The 16,673-nt window shown below is 34.3% G+C and overlaps 1 protein-coding gene across 1 annotated transcript; it reads right to left on the bottom strand.

The window, feature by feature from the left end:
• Positions 1 to 4,541: 4,541 nt before the first annotated feature.
• LOC133173712 (suppressor APC domain-containing protein 2-like) lies at positions 4,542 to 16,556 on the bottom strand. The gene is made up of 6 exons (XM_061308730.1): positions 15,631 to 16,556; positions 11,367 to 11,515; positions 10,857 to 11,000; positions 8,195 to 8,296; positions 7,579 to 7,683; positions 4,542 to 5,952 (listed from the first exon to the last, which is right to left on the bottom strand). The coding sequence occupies exons 1-6, from the start codon at positions 16,445 to 16,447 to the stop codon at positions 5,833 to 5,835; spliced, it is 1,437 nt and encodes a 478-aa protein (XP_061164714.1). The 5' UTR covers positions 16,448 to 16,556; the 3' UTR covers positions 4,542 to 5,832.
• Between the last annotated feature and the right edge of the window lie 117 nt (positions 16,557 to 16,673).

Below are 16,673 nucleotides of genomic sequence, written 5' to 3'. Positions count from 1 at the left end.
CCATGATTACAAAAAAAAAAAAACCTTTGTGCAGTTAAAAATAACACTCGGTTTTCTTGAAACTGCTTCTCGCAGCAATGCTAATCACATAACGCAGCGCAAAACACTCGGCGGGCATTCTTCAGTTGCTGAATCGATAAAATATCAATTTTCTCCAAACTCGAGGAAGGCAAAAACAAAGAGTACTGGCGGAAAGATTGAACGTTTCCAATTTATTGCCGAGAGGCTATGTTGAGCTCTGAGAGAAACAGAACATAATTTGACATAGCTACCGTAGATTCTTTTTTATTTGAGTTTTTGGTTAAGGTGTTATACATGCAAGCTTTTTATTTTTGTTCGCCTCCCTTGTAAGCTCTTGCTTCATGTATATACGTGTTTTATGCGTTTAAACAGTTAAAGGGAGTTATTTTCACGTGCAAATACACGCGTTAAACAATCGATTCCTTGCCAAGTTTTGTCAACCGCGCTTATTTTCTTTCGGTGGATTAAATACAAGCAACGTTTGTGTGCAACGACCAAATCAAAAATAATTTTACCTTACCGAGAAAACTGATATGTTCGTTTTCGATAATAATTCATGAAAACGGAATTAAAAGTATCGTTTGCGCAGAAAACTATTTATGTCTCGTTAAAGAATATAGGATGTAAACGATAGTTACTCAGATTTACTATAGCTACGAAATAAGAATTGAACCATCGATTGAGTCGCTTATTAACTGACATACCCCTGGTATAGCAGACAACGGATTCAAAGCAATTCATATTTAGCATACAATCGTTAATTCATTTTTTTGCGTACCATATAAGATATATTTAAAACCTTGATTCTTGCATTGATTTATATATTTATATACATGTACAACATGCAAGTCTTAGGTACATGCTCATTTTTATACCTTTGTTCATGTTTGCTAGATGAACATTGAATCTGATCCGCTCCCTCCCGACATAAGAGACACTTGGTAACAAAGATTGCAGTAGATTCATTTCACTTCTGCACTAGCTCGCAGTTAGTTGTTTAATTATGTGACTTTCAAGTTTCTTAATTACTTGTATATATAAAATACTAGACGTATTAATCTTATCTTTGCCATTAACAAAACTAAACAAACAGTTCTGGCATACACTCGTTCTTAAAAAACTTTTTAAAAAAATCTGCTGGCTAAGAGCAGGTACACTCCCCCGTAACCCCCACCCACCCTTTCCAGAAACTTGGACGGTCCTGCAATGATGTGTGATTACTTAATTTTCAAAATTCAAAATATCATTATTGTTTTAAAGTGAGAAGTTAATATACAGGAAAACAACGTTTTCATAACAACTTAATCGAATTATGGGTGTAAACCTGCATTGATCGCACTTGATTTCAGAAAACAAGAGATAGTGGAGCTGGTGCTGTCATGATTTACATCCTCAAAACCATCACCAGCTATAATAAGCCCATAATCCTTTCTTCTTTTATTCTCAAGATAGTGTTTAAGCTGAGGTCTTAGTTCTCGACACATGGCGAGGTTTCAGGATCACAGAGCATTTTATCTGTACACATATTTTGGCAGGATCTTCGTATATATACCATACTTTGTCAGCATTACAAAAGTCAGACAGTCTGTTAATATGCTTTCAATAGGGGGAGGGGGATTTTGTAATATTTATGCCTCCGTAATCGGAGATTCGGGAGCATTTAGTTTTGGTCCGTCTAGCTGTCTGTCTGTTAATCTATTTGACCAAAAAACTTTAACATTTCCTATAACTTTTGAACTGTTGGTGTTGTGGTTTTCATATTTAAATTCTGCATTCCTTGTGACAAAACCTTTCTTTGGGTACCAACTTATTTGACCTATTGACCTTGACCTTAAAGTTTGACCTACTTTTGCAAACATTCACCAAAGCTTAAGGTCAGACGACACGTTCCTCAATAATACATATTTTTTCCCAATAATTTGTTATTGAAGTATTTCTACTTTAACAAGTTTCCTCGCAAAAAATTGAGGTAGCTTACCAGGGATTTTTTGAAGGTATCGGAGGATGGTGTTTCCTATATAATCCTTTCTTAAATAAATTGAATAGCTTATATCACAATTTTTTTAGTCTTTATTTTTAAAAGATATTATAAAAACAGTTTAGAAATAACAAGATAACAATAACTATAAATATATGTAATAAATTACAAAGAAACACAAAAGCAGATATCTGAGGAACGTGCCGTCTGACCTTAATCTTGGCCATAATTTTGAACGGTTGAAGCTAGGGCTTTTATATTTCACATGTGTATCCAATGTGTCAAGACCTTTCTTCGAGAACCAACATTTTTATGCCCCGCCATGAATATGGCCGGGGCATATAGTGTTTGTCATGTCCGTCTTCCGTCCTTCCATCATTCCGTCTGTCCTTCCGTCGCGCTTTGCGTTAAGCTCAGTTTAAAAGAAACTATCCAAGATATTTTTATTAAACTTCTTATGCATATAGATATTGATGAGAGCTATCGACTGCATCAACATTTTTTGACCTTGACCTTTCTTTTGACCTTGACCTCACTTTTCTTGAATTAGTGTTTAGCTCAGTTTTAAAGAAATCGTTCAGGATATTTTTATCAAACTTCATATGCTAATACATACTGATGAGTGCTATTCAACTGCATCAACATTTTTTGACCTTGACCTCTCTATTGACCTCACTTTTCTTAAATTAGTGTTTAGCTCAATTTTAAAGAAACCATTCAGGATAGTGTTATCAAACTTCATATGCTGATACATACTGATGAGAGCTATTCAACTGCATCAGCATTTTTTGACCTTGACCTCTCCTTTGATCTTGACCTCACCTTTCTTAAATTAGTGTTTAGCTCAGTTTTAAAGAAACCATTCAGGATAGTGTTATCAAACTTCATATGCTGATACATACTGATGAGAGCTATTCAACTGCATCAGCAGTTTTTGACCTTGACCTTTCCTTTGACCTTGGTCTCACTTTTCTTAAATTAGTGTCAAACTTCATATGCTGAAACATACTGATGTAAGCTTTTCAACTGCATCAACATTTATTACCTTGACCTTTCATTTGCCCTTGACCTTACTTTTGTCAATTTCTGTTTAACTCAGTTTTAAAGAAACCATTCATAATATTTTTATCAAACTTCATATGTTAATACATACTAATGTAAGCTTTTCAACTGCATCAACATTTTTTGACCTTGACCTTTCACCTTTCCTTTGACCTTAATTTCATTTATTTTAAGTTAATTGTTAGCTCTGTTTTAAATAAACTATTCAAAATATTTTTATCAAACTTAATATGCTGATGCGTGTTTGTGAGAACTATTCAACTGCATCAAAAATGTTTGACCTTGAACTTTCTTGTGACCTTGACCTCACTTTTCTTATATTTGCATTTTGCTAAGTTTTAAAGAAATCATTTAAGATATCTTTATGTAAGCTTATGCACTTATACATAATTTGGTGAGAATTTATCATCTATATCAAACTTTTTAGATTTCAATTTTAAAGAAACTACTAGTATTCAAGATGTTCTCATCAAATTTCATACACGAATACTAATTTCATGTTGGATTACTAATATACCCTCGGCGGGGCATTCATGTCCTATGGACATAATTCTTGTTTGTTTTTTTTTTAACCTTCGACCTTGATCTTTGCGTTTGACCTACATTTGGAAAAAAACTTTAACATTGGGCATAACTTTTGAACGGTGGAAACTAGGACTTTCATATATCACATTTATCTTCCATGTAATAAGGCCTTTCCTTGGGTACCAAAATTTTGACTTCATGACCTTGGAGTTTTGACATTTGGAAAAAAAACATTAACTTGCCTATAACTTTTGAACAGTTGCTGCTAAGGCTTTCATATTTCACATATGCATTCCTTGTTGCTATTATTTTTTTGTCCTCATGACATTGACCTTGGAGTATGACCTACTTTAAAAAAAAAAAAAAAAAAACTTTAACCTTGGCCATATTCTCTGAATGGTTGGCACTAGGGCTACAGTGTATTATACTAGTATATTATATGTGTATTCCTTGTGACAAGACCTTTTATTGGGTATCAAGATTTTTGAACTCTTGACCTTTGAGCTTGACCAACTTTAATCTTGGCTTTGAGCTCACATACGGGGTCATCATTGTTTCTCAAACACATCTTGTTTCAGTAGTAAACTTGTATGGACAGATCTTTATATCCCCCCTCGTCTGCTGCTATATAATTTTTCACAAATAATTTCCCCATTATTATGTCCCCTTTTTTGGTTCGCTAAAAGAGATTGTCTCTCTCTCTCTCTTTGTTTTCTTTTTATTTATTTATTTGTGGCCTTTTTTGTCTTGTACTGCAAGTTGGCTGTAATCTTTTTACTGCTGATATTCTCTAAGGTCACAAAATCCATTACCTCAAAGTATGCCCCCCTCCCTCACACCATCACACACACTTTTTATACTTTTCTTCTATTACAAATGTCTGCAATTCAACAAACTCAATCAGATACAAAATCTTGTTTTATACTCTGGAATGTACATCATATACAAATAAAGTGAGATCATTACAAATACTATATAACATTTTTGTATAAAAACATAAGTAAACAGGTCATCAATCTTGATTAAAAAAAAACAAAAATATTAATAGTCTAGTAAATAATGACTGCACAATATACAAATGCTCCAGTTTCACAATTTATACATATATCTTAAAATAGAAAACCTCTGTTTAATTGATAGTGTGGTCTTCAATAAATGTAAAGCTGTTCAATTTGACTTTTCCAAATTACAATCTGTACAAATAAATCCCATGTATACATTCAAAAAAGAATAATGTCTTTAAGAAAAATATTTTATGTCATAGTAAAAAAACATAATGATCTCATTTTGCTCTATGCATTCTAAAAATTTGGTTGTGAATATTACAGAGTGATCTCCTCCTTAAATTACATGTAACTCTGTCACATAATTAATGACACTGTATAAATCTAAATCAATCAGTAAAATATTCAAAGGGCTGAGACATTGGTTTGATTTTCAAACTTAGATAAATAAAAATAAAAGGAATATTAACTACATATTAGTTGTATTATAAATTAGATATGTAATACACAACATACTTTTGCTGTAAGTGAACACACTTGGGTACACAATTTGTTGTATCTTAATATCTCCACATAAAGTTGTAATATCAGGTTTTCTGTCATGGAATGTTTGTGAATAATACTGAGCTCTAACAGATACTTTACATGTCCTATATAAGGATGGATTAATCTGTCAAAGTGACAAGTTATTTCTTATGATTTCCAATGTATGAAGGTTTACTTTAATGTAAGATACAAAATTAAAGACATATTATTCCTACAGTGGACACATATTAGCTCTAATTGTTAAATGCCAACTTATACAAAAAGAAAAGAACTGAATACTTAAACTTTCATGTATTTGACTCTAGATTCTTATGCTACCTGTTTAACTTTTATGAATTTCAAGAGTTTAGAACTGTGACAATAGGCCTTTGGACATACAATGTTTAAACACTACATACTTATTTAACCTTTGTCATAGAGCTCTATTGAAAGAGAGTTAATATTCTGTACGACCATTACTAGCAGTAAATAAGGTTCTACCAAATTAAAAGGTCGTCCACTTGGGTTTCCTTAGTCTACTAAAAGTTCGGCCTAACAATGAAAAAACGATAGTACTATTTTGTGTGCTTTCTTTGGATTCCCCAAAATAAGACTTCAAATTTTATCGATGCATATATATGACATACTGACTATGGTTTAAAACTTGTGCAGTGTGAAAAATACTCTCTCTTTGGCACTTGTGAACACAAATTTAGGTTACATGAACGTTGTATCGTCATGGTTCTTTCCCTTGGCACGAGCCTCAAACAGGTCCCTTATCAGTGAGGCTTTCTCTTTCTCTAGCTGTACAATCTTATCTGACTTCTCTCGGAGTTCCTAAAAAAGAAATCTTAATCAATGAGCAGATTTCCCACACAGTAACCCTACACCAAATCAAATATCCTGACAGCATCTGCCATTTCAATTATTTTCTTGTCTGGTAAATGAAAAAAAAATTTTAATTGTTTGGCAAAAAAAAAAAATCACCATGAAAATATCAGTTTATTCTGTTGAGTTATAAAATTATTGTTAAAAAAACCTGCATTTTTTTTTTTTAGAGAACTAAAAATTCTACTTTTTTTTTTTTTAGTTTTTAACATAGGTAATCAAAGATTAAAAAGTTTACCTCAATCAATGTTGCCTATAAGTAAGACTAAATCTCACATTAATCAAATATTCTGGTAATGTGCATCCCTAGTAACATGCATAATCAATGCAAGTTCAGTGACAGCATGGCTAAAATGGACCTGCTCTAAATGTTTAACTTGTTCATTCACCTGGAAAATGTACGTCAGATAAAGGCTCAAGCATGTCATGATCTGTAATAAATCTGTAGTGTGCATCCCTAAATGCATCATCTATGCAAGGCTAGTCTAAGTTGTACTTATAGCTACTTGTGAATAAACCTTCTTCAGTAAATGTACATGTATATAAGATTCAGCATCCGAAGCAAGTCTGGTAGTGTGCATTCCTAGGTGCATAATCCATGCAAGGTTGGTCTAGGTTTGGTTATAGTTACTTGCAATTAAAACTGCTCCAACTGCTGTTGGTTAGATCCAGCATCCAGAGTAAGTGTGCATTCCTAAGACTCATCCAGAAAGTGTAGGTCAGACCCAGCATCTGAAGCTAACTGGAAATGTAAACCCCTGGATGCATCATCCATGCAAATTTGGTCCAGATAGGGTTTATAATTATACTAGAATGGATCTGCTCCACAAACTTTAACCTGGTCACTTTTAGAAAAGTAGATGAGATAGAGCAACTGAAACATGTCTGGTGGTGTGCATCCCTAGATGCATCATCCATGCAAATTTGGTCTAGGTTGGACTTATAATTAATTGGTAATGGATCTGCTCCAAAAACCTTGACATGGTCATTCATCCAGAAAATATAGGTACGTCAGATCCAGCATCCAAAGCATGTCTGGTAGTGTGCATTCCTAGATGCATCATCCACACAGGTTTGGTCAAGGTATGGCTTATAGTTACTTGCCAATGGACCTGCTCAAAAAACTTTAACCTGGTCACTCATCCAGAAAATGTAGGTCATATCCAGCATCCCCAGCATGTCTGGAAGTGGGTATCCCTTGATGCATCATCCATACAATTTAGTGTAGGTTGGGCTTATAGTTACTAGGGAATGAACTAGCTCAAAAAACTTTCACATAATCACCCAGAAAATGTAGGTCAGATCTAGCATCCAAAGCAAGTCTTGTAGTGTGCATCCCTAAATGCATCATCCATGCAAGTATGGTCAAGGTAGGGCTTATAGTTCCTTGGAAATGGACTTGTTTGAAAAACTTAAACTGGGACACTGGCGCCAACACCAAGGGGGAAAGCACAAGCTTTTATTGATTTCATCGAGGTTCAGCTAAAAATCAAATTGATCTCTTCGAAACAAAAGGTTGTAGACTCTGTGAGCCCCTCGTAAGCTCCTGGCTGGAAAGCATAGAACAAGTCTCACCTTTCTGAGTTGCTTCTGGTCATCCTGAAGAGTTTTCATAGATGTGGTATCTTCCCTTAGAGCACTGGAAGGCCCTACAGCCAAATTCATGTGGAGTGGAAAACCCTAACAAAACAATGGAGAAAAGTTTTGAAGACTGCAAGTTAATCTATGAAACACGTATTGTGGAATCATTTAAAGTTCTGGGGGGTTGGGGTGGGGAGGAATGTAAAATTTTACTGGTTTGTGGGGGCTTAATTTTTATGGTTAAAAGATACAACAGATACATCATCAAAGTTATTGTACACACTACACAGGGATAAGAGTAACCCACACAATCCACGAACATTGGTACCCCAGGGACACTGATGATTCACAGTACCCTTATAAGCTTATATTACAATACTGAAAATATATTGGCTCTTTTATAGGCTGACTGGTCCCTGTAATGTCTATTTTACTTTCCTCAACCTCTTATTATTTTATATATGAAATATGAAACTTTTATAATTTTATTACATCATATTTAATTCCCATATCTATAAAGCTTATCAATAGATTTTTTTATGTATAACTTCAGTTCAAAACAGAGAGTACCTTTGGAGAATTTTCTGCATAAAACCCCAATAGAACTTACCCTCTCAGAACTCTCTATGAGAGTCTTGAGTTGCTGATTGACTTCCATAATCCTAGCAGACTGGAAGTTCATCCTCTCCTGGTTAGCCTCTAGGTTGTAGTCCTGAAAAAAAAAAATCACATTTACAAAGACTTTTCATACTAAGGTACTTAAAGTGATGAAAATGTACTTAAAGTGATGAAAACATTTCATCCAAGTTTTTACTCAATTTTTATACATTATTTCTGAGTAAAATCATATTTATTAAAAAGTTAAAATAAACTTTATACTAACAAACAATGTATCCTAGCATCATTTAACACCAAGAAAGACGCTTCTGCATCTAATATGGCTGACATTTATGACACTTTTTTTGAATCAGCATTGCCTTGATATGTATGTTTTAATGCTATGCTGTGTATGTTAGTATTTAGTGTCGTATCAAAGGATGACCTCATTTTAAATGGGGCACAGACCTCAAGGGCCAAGATTGGTTTTAGTCTTTATAAAAATCAATTTCCATTCAAGTTAATGACTTCAGGCTAAAAACATGTACAAATTGGCTTCTCATAGTCAGATAATTTTATCTCTAGTCAATGCATGTAGGATGAAGAGACAGGAGGAACCTTTTCATAAACTTTATCTATGTAGCTTTATATTGTTGATAAATTTTGACTTCTTTTTAATCTTGAAAAAGTTTTGATAGTTTTCTTTACTTTTCATTGTATTGATAATGTCTATAGCAATAATTCTCTTTAGTTTACAACATAATTCAGAAGAAATAATAACCGGAAGTCTCTGATGACACTGTAGCTCTAATGGTTTGTACTTGTAACAAAGGATGAGAAAAGTAGCACTTGGATTTGAAACTTTGTAAAAGCAATAAATAGAATAATGATCCTTAGTTTTGTGATGTCTTCAAGCACTATCAAGATATTATGTCATAATGGAATATGACATCAAATCACTGCAAGCTTGAGCTGTCATGATGGGGAGTAGGGTCAGAAACTTTGCTCCTGATCTTCCCCAACCAACCACTTTTTATTACAAGAGTAATATTTTGCTGTTAAGGAGATGGGCGAACATAGCGTGCAGAAAGCCTATACCTTCAGATATATAAAAGTCATGTTCAATTTGTGAATTTTATTTAGAGTAAAGTTCTTATTATTGAAATTTATAAAATCATGATAAACAAAACTTTTCTGAGGAAAATTTTCTCGGCAAAATTTATTCTTTTATTAAAAAATAATATGGTATTCGTGTGGCTCGAACCCTAGCAATAAAATCCTGAGGATAATTTTCTTTCAAGACTAGCGCGCTAACCACTAGACTACACAAGTCGTGATGAATAGTGGCATTTAAATCATGTTTGAGATATGACCCTCGACTTAATGGACTTCAAGTATTTCTTGAAAAGATGCGACTGTTATGTCATAAAAGTATATTTTTAAGGTGTAGTGGGTCTTTGCTCCATATTTTTGTTGACCAAAAAATGTTTATTTTTATGCAAACTATGAAGATTAACTTTAAAAAAAATGGAGCGAAGACCCACTCATATCGAAAAATAGTTTTATAGTATGAGAAAATGGCTCTTTTTGGCCTCTTTAGGGTGTGTATAATATTTCATAAGCAAATAATTTTATCGTTGTGAGATTTTTGCCAATTGTAGAGATTTTACTTAAAGTATATTTTAATGTTAGATGAAATATCAAGGAAAATTTTGATATAATTGAGATTTAATTTTTTACCTTCATGTTTGTCACACTATAGGCTTTTTGCTCGTCATGTTCACCCATCTTCTTTAATATGGAAATTTTCATTGTTAGACAAGTGCCCCTTCTATTTCTTGTTGCTGTATGGTCCAATCCTCAGACACTAATGTAATATCTCGAAAAAACTGATGGAACCGACAACCCTTCCTCCCCCAAAATAGGAATTTCAAGTCTGGGCAATTTTTCCTTCTTTAACTTTTGTCAATTTTTTTCAGTATGTTGTCAATATTTTCCCCCTCCCCTCCTTTGGAAAACAATGCTATATGCCTTGCATGGCCTATGTATTCTCAAATGATATGAGGTGTGGCCTATGTACTGTATACTCACATGATTTGAGGCATCCTATGTACTGTATACTCACATGATATGAGGTGTGGCCTATGTACTGTATACTCACATGATTTGAGGTGTGGTATGTACTGTATACTTACATGATATGAGGTATGACCTATGTACGGTACTATATACTCACATGATATGAGGTGTGGCCTATGTGCTGTATACTCACATGATATGAGGTGTGGCCTATGTACTGTATACTCGAACGATATGAGGTGTGGCCTATATGTACTGTATAGTACACTCACATGATATGAGTTGTGGCCTATGTACTGTATAATCACATGGTATGAGGTGTGGCCTATGTACTGTATACTCACATGATATGAGGTGTGACCCAGGTAATGTAAACTCACATGATATGAGGTGTGGTATGTACCGATACTCACATGATATGAGGTGTGGTATGTACTGTATACTCACATGATATGAGGTGTGGCCTATGTACTGTATACTCACATGATTTGAGGTGTGGCCTATGTACTGTATACTCATATGATATGAGGTATGACCTATGTACCGTACTATATACTCACATGATATGAGGTGTGGCCTATGTACTGTATACTCACATGATATGAGGTGTGGCCTATGTACTTTTGTTTCTCCTCCACTGCCACCACCTGTCGGTGGTACCACCCCCTCGCTTGCTCCACCATGTCTAAACCTTTCAGTAAACTGTCTTTCTCTTGCTCCAATTGTTTCATCCTTTTAATCTGTATACAACAATTTTCAACTTCTGGATACATGTATAATTCAGAATTCTCTATATAATACTTAAGTCAGGATAAGTAATTAATATCTTGTGTAGTAACTCACAAATTAAAGTTTAACTTCAGTATCTTGAACAATGATATCTCGAATACCATGGATATGTCGAAGTAATTTGGAAGTCCCAAACCCTTATTTTTTAAGTTATTTATCCTAAATATCATTGGATGTCTCAAAGGTTTTTTTTTGTTTTTGGTCCCATCGAGTTCGAGATAACAAGGTTTGACTGTACTATAAATCTGGAAATCTGATACTGATTACAGCATTGTTATGTAGTTTTTATATACATTGTACATATCTCGTGAATATACCATATTATAGTCCACTCCATTGGCTAGGGTGTGTCTGCGAGCAGAGTCTCTCCTCTTGACAGTGACCTGCCTCTGTTGTGGTGGTGAAGTGGGGGTAGATGTGGAGGGAACTGCTTCCTGTCTTAATAAGCGTACCTGCTCTATGTTCTCTGCAAAGTAAAATTTCATGGTAGAGTCAAGAAAATCAATATACTTACATGAAGAAGGGCAATTACGCTAAGGATTACCTCCCTTTTTCTCTCTCTCTCAATGTATGCAAATAAGCAAGCATATTTGGGGCCACTTCTAAGTCATATTACATTAATCTTGAGTTTAAAAAATAGACTAGATTATGCAAGAAAGAAAAATGAGAAAAATGCAAATACATGAGTAAAGTATAATTATCTTTGATAAATATAATTACAAATGGAAAGAACTTCACATAACTGTGTCATACCTTAAATTGTGCAGTGCATGAAATGTTGGTCAATCAAGCAAAATTGCTATTATTCAAAGCAGATGCTAATATGAGGGCAACGAAAAATCAGTCACACAATCTAAAGAAATTCGACAGTTGCCACAGTAGAATTTTATCGATTCAAACTGCAGAGACACTACTGCTAAATTTTTAAGTCACTCATTGTGTAAAAAGTCATGTTCCGTGTCCATGATCCTTCATAAATTTAACTAATATCTACTTGTTCCACATATGTATATATATAAAAATATATATATATATATATATATATATATATATATATATATATATATATATATATATATATATATATATATATATATAACTAAAACAAAACACACTGACAAACTACACATAGATTTATGATAGAACATGAAGCCAGCTGTGAAACAAGTTACCGTGATGATAATGCTGATGATATAAATGACCTACAATAATAAAATTCTCTCACGTTAGTAGAATATATGTACATGTATGAAGTGTTAATAAATTAATACATGTATACAATATATCATATTTATAAAGATTTTACACTGTGTTCTCATCATTATATGTGGTGCATTTTTAATTATGTGAAGTTTTCTATCACTTAATATTAATATCATCATGGATTACAAAGGACCTTCTAATGATGAAAGGACTAATGGTACCTGAAGTTTATTAATGCTTGTCATTATCATCCTAAAAGAAACACTACAGTGGAAACTAGATATCATTGAGAGGGTGCTCATATCAAAGGACCCCGCTTCTAGTGAAGGACTTTAGAAAGAAAGGGACTTGTAGTTGTAAAGGATTGAAAATGGAGTTTGACCTGTGACTAATAGGCCAAAGAAAAAATATGTTTGCTTATGGTTACAAGCAAAGCAGAAAAAAATGTCTGGAAATCTAACTGACTGAATGATGGAGTAACAGAATGATGGAATGACGCAGCTATGTTAAGGCTGTCCAAAGGCTTAATAGGCATTAAAATATACATTTTATTTTGAGCTAGATTTTAATTTCAATTTGTAATATATGTATGAATTTGCAGTCAACTTGTGATGAAAGTGTAATAAGGAATTATAATAATGCATTTTTGTGATGTCTCATGACTGTTGATCACGTGAAGGACATTTATAAATTCCTAAATGTTGCACAAAAATCACATCGGCACAAGTGCAAAACAACATTATTGAGAAAAATTTATCACATAAGTCAATTCATCGTGAGATCTTTGGTACATATTAAGTGCGGGGGGCAAGTTTGAATTTTACTTCTTGAGAAAATATTCCATGAGAAATTCAACTTACTCACATACAAGGGAACATTTTCCACTCTTTATCACAATTATACAAAATAGGATAAATAACATACAATCCCCCAGAAAAATTCAGTTAGAGGACACACTTCTCTAGTAGATTCACACAGAATAACTTCAGTTCATTTTTATTAATCACTTGTGCCAGTCAAATATATGCACGATTTATAAATTCCAACTCTGTTCATGGATGTGTAAGAGGGAGCATTTCACATTCATTTTTTTGTTATTGTTTGAAGATATGTATATCAGACAAGTTAAAGGAAAAACGATATCAAATTGCAAATTTTCAACATCATAACAGCACACTTAAGCTTTAATCCAGACACTTGAATCAAACAACAACGCTAAAAAATATTTAGTTACATGGCATGTGAAAGGGATGTAAAAGTTATGACACTTTCCCCGTCATGTCAGCTTAAGTATGCAATGACTTGACTTCATATGCTATTATGGCATCATATCTAGGTAGTTCAGAGAAGTTACTACAGTTGGAACAGTTTGATATTTTACGAACAGCCTTATCCTAGCCATGGAGAGACAGAAAGGGGTTACACTATATGCTTCAGTCATTTCATGGCGGAGGCATAATAAAAGCAAAATCCTACCTATACCGACCCTATTATTTATTAGCATATACACAGGTAATAGCAAATAAACATTAGGACTTACAACTTTACTCATGGCCACACTATGAGTATAAGGTATTTAAATTTAGCCAGATGGGGACAAGAGGAGAAAAATTATGCTCTGGACAAAGATTTTACATAAGATTTGCTATGACCTTGACCTCTGATCTATAGATATGGTTAAAGGTCATTGCACATCCCTTATCTAAAGGCACTCTATGGGTGAAGTATGATTCTGATAAGACCAAAAGAATTGAGCTGTGGAGAAGCATATTATATGGAGATTTGTTTTACCTTGACATTTGATCAAGAAAATTTCTTTAAGGTCACTAACTCACAATAGGTGAAGTATGATCTACTGAACAGGCCTGGGGGGAAATGATTTCAACCAGGGTTTGATAAATAAGCCTGTCCAACTGACCCAGTCAACAAAATGAGTGGTCTGGTTATGTAATATATATGTGAACAAGGCCTATTAGTCTTTTGGATAAAATAAATGTACTAAACCATTATTTTAGTCTTTAAACTAAACATTCTAAAAACTGTGATTTTATCACTTGTCAATTGTAAACACTCAACCATCGCTATGTAAAGGAAAATTTCCCTGCATGACACAGTCACTATTTTTAGCCATGGCCTTAATTTTTTTTAATTTCCATTGGTGAAACAGTCTATCAAAAGACACAGTAGTTAATCTTGAGTGGGAAACAAGGTCTTAGTGAAAATATAAGAAGTAAATATGCAAGTTTGGTCAGGTCCAGTGGTTTTATGGTCAGGTGCTGGTCTAGTGAAAATCCTGGAAAGTAGCCCGACTGGACTAGTACTCATAAAACTTAATGTCACATTCTTACATCACTGTGTCATCACACAAATCTGCTTTCACCTTGATCTCTGACCTAAAAACTTGGTTCAAGATCATTGCATACCCTTAGAAAAGGACACTATATAGATTACCGGTACGCATGAGCCAGAGAGGGCCAAGGGGAAAGAAATTATTTCAAGACAAGGATTTCACACAGATATTTGCTATGACCTTGACCTTTAACCTAGAAAAATGGTTCAAGGTTACTCCACACCCTCTATCAACAGGATGAAGTAAGAGCAAGATTTGGCTATAGGTAATAAGAAAGTATGCTCTGGACAAGGGTTCTATACAGAGCTTTTTTTTTCTCATGTGGAAACTTGGTTCAAAGTCACTGCACACTCTCTACCCATGCCAAGCACTCTAAGGGTTAAAGATGTAAGATCAAATCTTTAGATGATAATATCCTAGGTAAAAAATACTTAACACTTGTGGACCAATCATCTTTAAGTATGAGCAAGACTGGGCAGGTGAGTGAGGAGAGAGAAAATATAATTCGGACAAGTGATATCGTATGGACAAATGGATGGACAGACTGATCAATATAGGCAGGGCCCTAATGAACAGAACACCATATAACACTGTGTTGACATTATCATACACTACAAAAACTTAGTTCTAAAAGGATAATTAGACTAGCACTGCATACACTGATGAGATCATGGCATATATAATGTCTATAATCCTCACATAAAACAGTCTTGCCCCTGGTGAAACAGGTCTTATGCATGTACATGTTGTACTTTATATCTGTACATGCATAAGGCACTTGCTTACTGATGAAGTGTTGTAGGCGTATATAGGGCACCTTATTTGCAAGTCTCGTCTTGCATCACTTGCGTTTTTTTTTGTTTTTTTTTACATTATAGTTGTTGTATCGTATATTGGTACCTTTGTATTTTATAATGCCAAGTCTTTGTAAGTGATGGATGACGAGACTTGCAAATTAGGTGCCGATTACATTAATGGAATAATGTAATGTGACTGAATAATTTACAAAATTTATATACAAAATTTACCATAGGTATTGTTCTGCCTCCCTCTTTCCCCTCTGTCCAACAGATTGGAATCACTCTTTGTGGACTGTAGGCTTTTTGTAGCCTGGCTTTGATCGTTGGCTTGATGGTTCATTCTCCTCTGCCAATTCTTCAGTTCCATGATGATATTCTTGCTTCTATCTCTGGGGGGAACCTTTGGAGGAATTTGTCCATCACTATTCACAGATGAATGAGTGGTTCTTTGAGGTCTTGGAGGAGGAATTGGCTTTTTAGGTGGTAAATGACTTGGTGTCTGATTTGATTTACTTTCTCTTGTTTTGTCATACTCTGTCCTTTTGTATGCCTTCTGTTCGAAACCGTTTCTCTCTTTACTATGACTTGAGATGGCATTGTTTGGTCGCACTGCTGCTGTGTTTGTTGCACCAGAGGGCATTCTGTTTAGAGCATGATTGGATGATGACCTTGTCAGTATTGCATCTCTTGGGGCAGCAACTGGTTTGCTTGCATGTTTTAACTGCAAGTCTTTGACAGGCTGGCTATTTTCTTTATCATCTCTGAGATCTTTGGGTTTCTTCTGGCTGGTCAATAATGCCAATTTTAAACCTGCTACAAATCTATCAAAACTGAGGTATCCATTCGCTGGAGTAACTTTTCTCAAAGCTTCAGTTACTCCGCTTGGAAGTCCCCTTACCCCTTCTTCATGCCATCGTGCTTCAATGTCAGAAAACTTCACGTAGCCACAGTTCCTTTCATCAAGAATATCGAATAGCACTTTCAGGGAGGAAATAAACTGCTTAGGGAGCCCCTCAATGCTATTCCATGCAGTGACGCTCGTCATTTTGATTTTATTACCTTGCTGACATCAGCTCACCTGTACAAATTGGTCTAAATCATAGTAAATGGTCAATTGTTATTTCCATTGGCTAAACCAATTTCCGGTCGACAGGTAAAACTTTTAATTATTTCATACATATAATATTCGGACAAAATGTTATTTCTTAAAAGGACAAATGTAATTTTTAAGTCTAAACGTTAATTGTATTATCTTTCATTATGTCTTAGGG

This window comes from Saccostrea echinata, unplaced genomic scaffold, assembly GCF_033153115.1.
Source record: "Saccostrea echinata isolate AGI-Se365-2 ecotype Australia unplaced genomic scaffold, CSIRO_AGI_Sech_v1 ptg000056l, whole genome shotgun sequence".
NCBI classification, from domain to species: domain Eukaryota; kingdom Metazoa; phylum Mollusca; class Bivalvia; order Ostreida; family Ostreidae; genus Saccostrea; species Saccostrea echinata.
This window is presented reverse-complemented; position numbering and strand designations above follow the sequence as displayed.

Coding starts and splice junctions, on each gene's coding strand:
- LOC133173712 (XM_061308730.1), bottom strand. CDS start 16,447: ATGACGAGCGTCACTGCATGGAATAGCATTGAGGGGCTCCCTAAGCAG. Junction 11,516..15,630: donor GAGGCAGAACAATACCTATG/GTAAATTTTGTA, acceptor TTTACTTTGCAG/AGAACATAGAGCAGGTACGC. Junction 7,684..8,194: donor TCATAGAGAGTTCTGAGAGG/GTAAGTTCTATT, acceptor TTGTTTTGTTAG/GGTTTTCCACTCCACATGAA.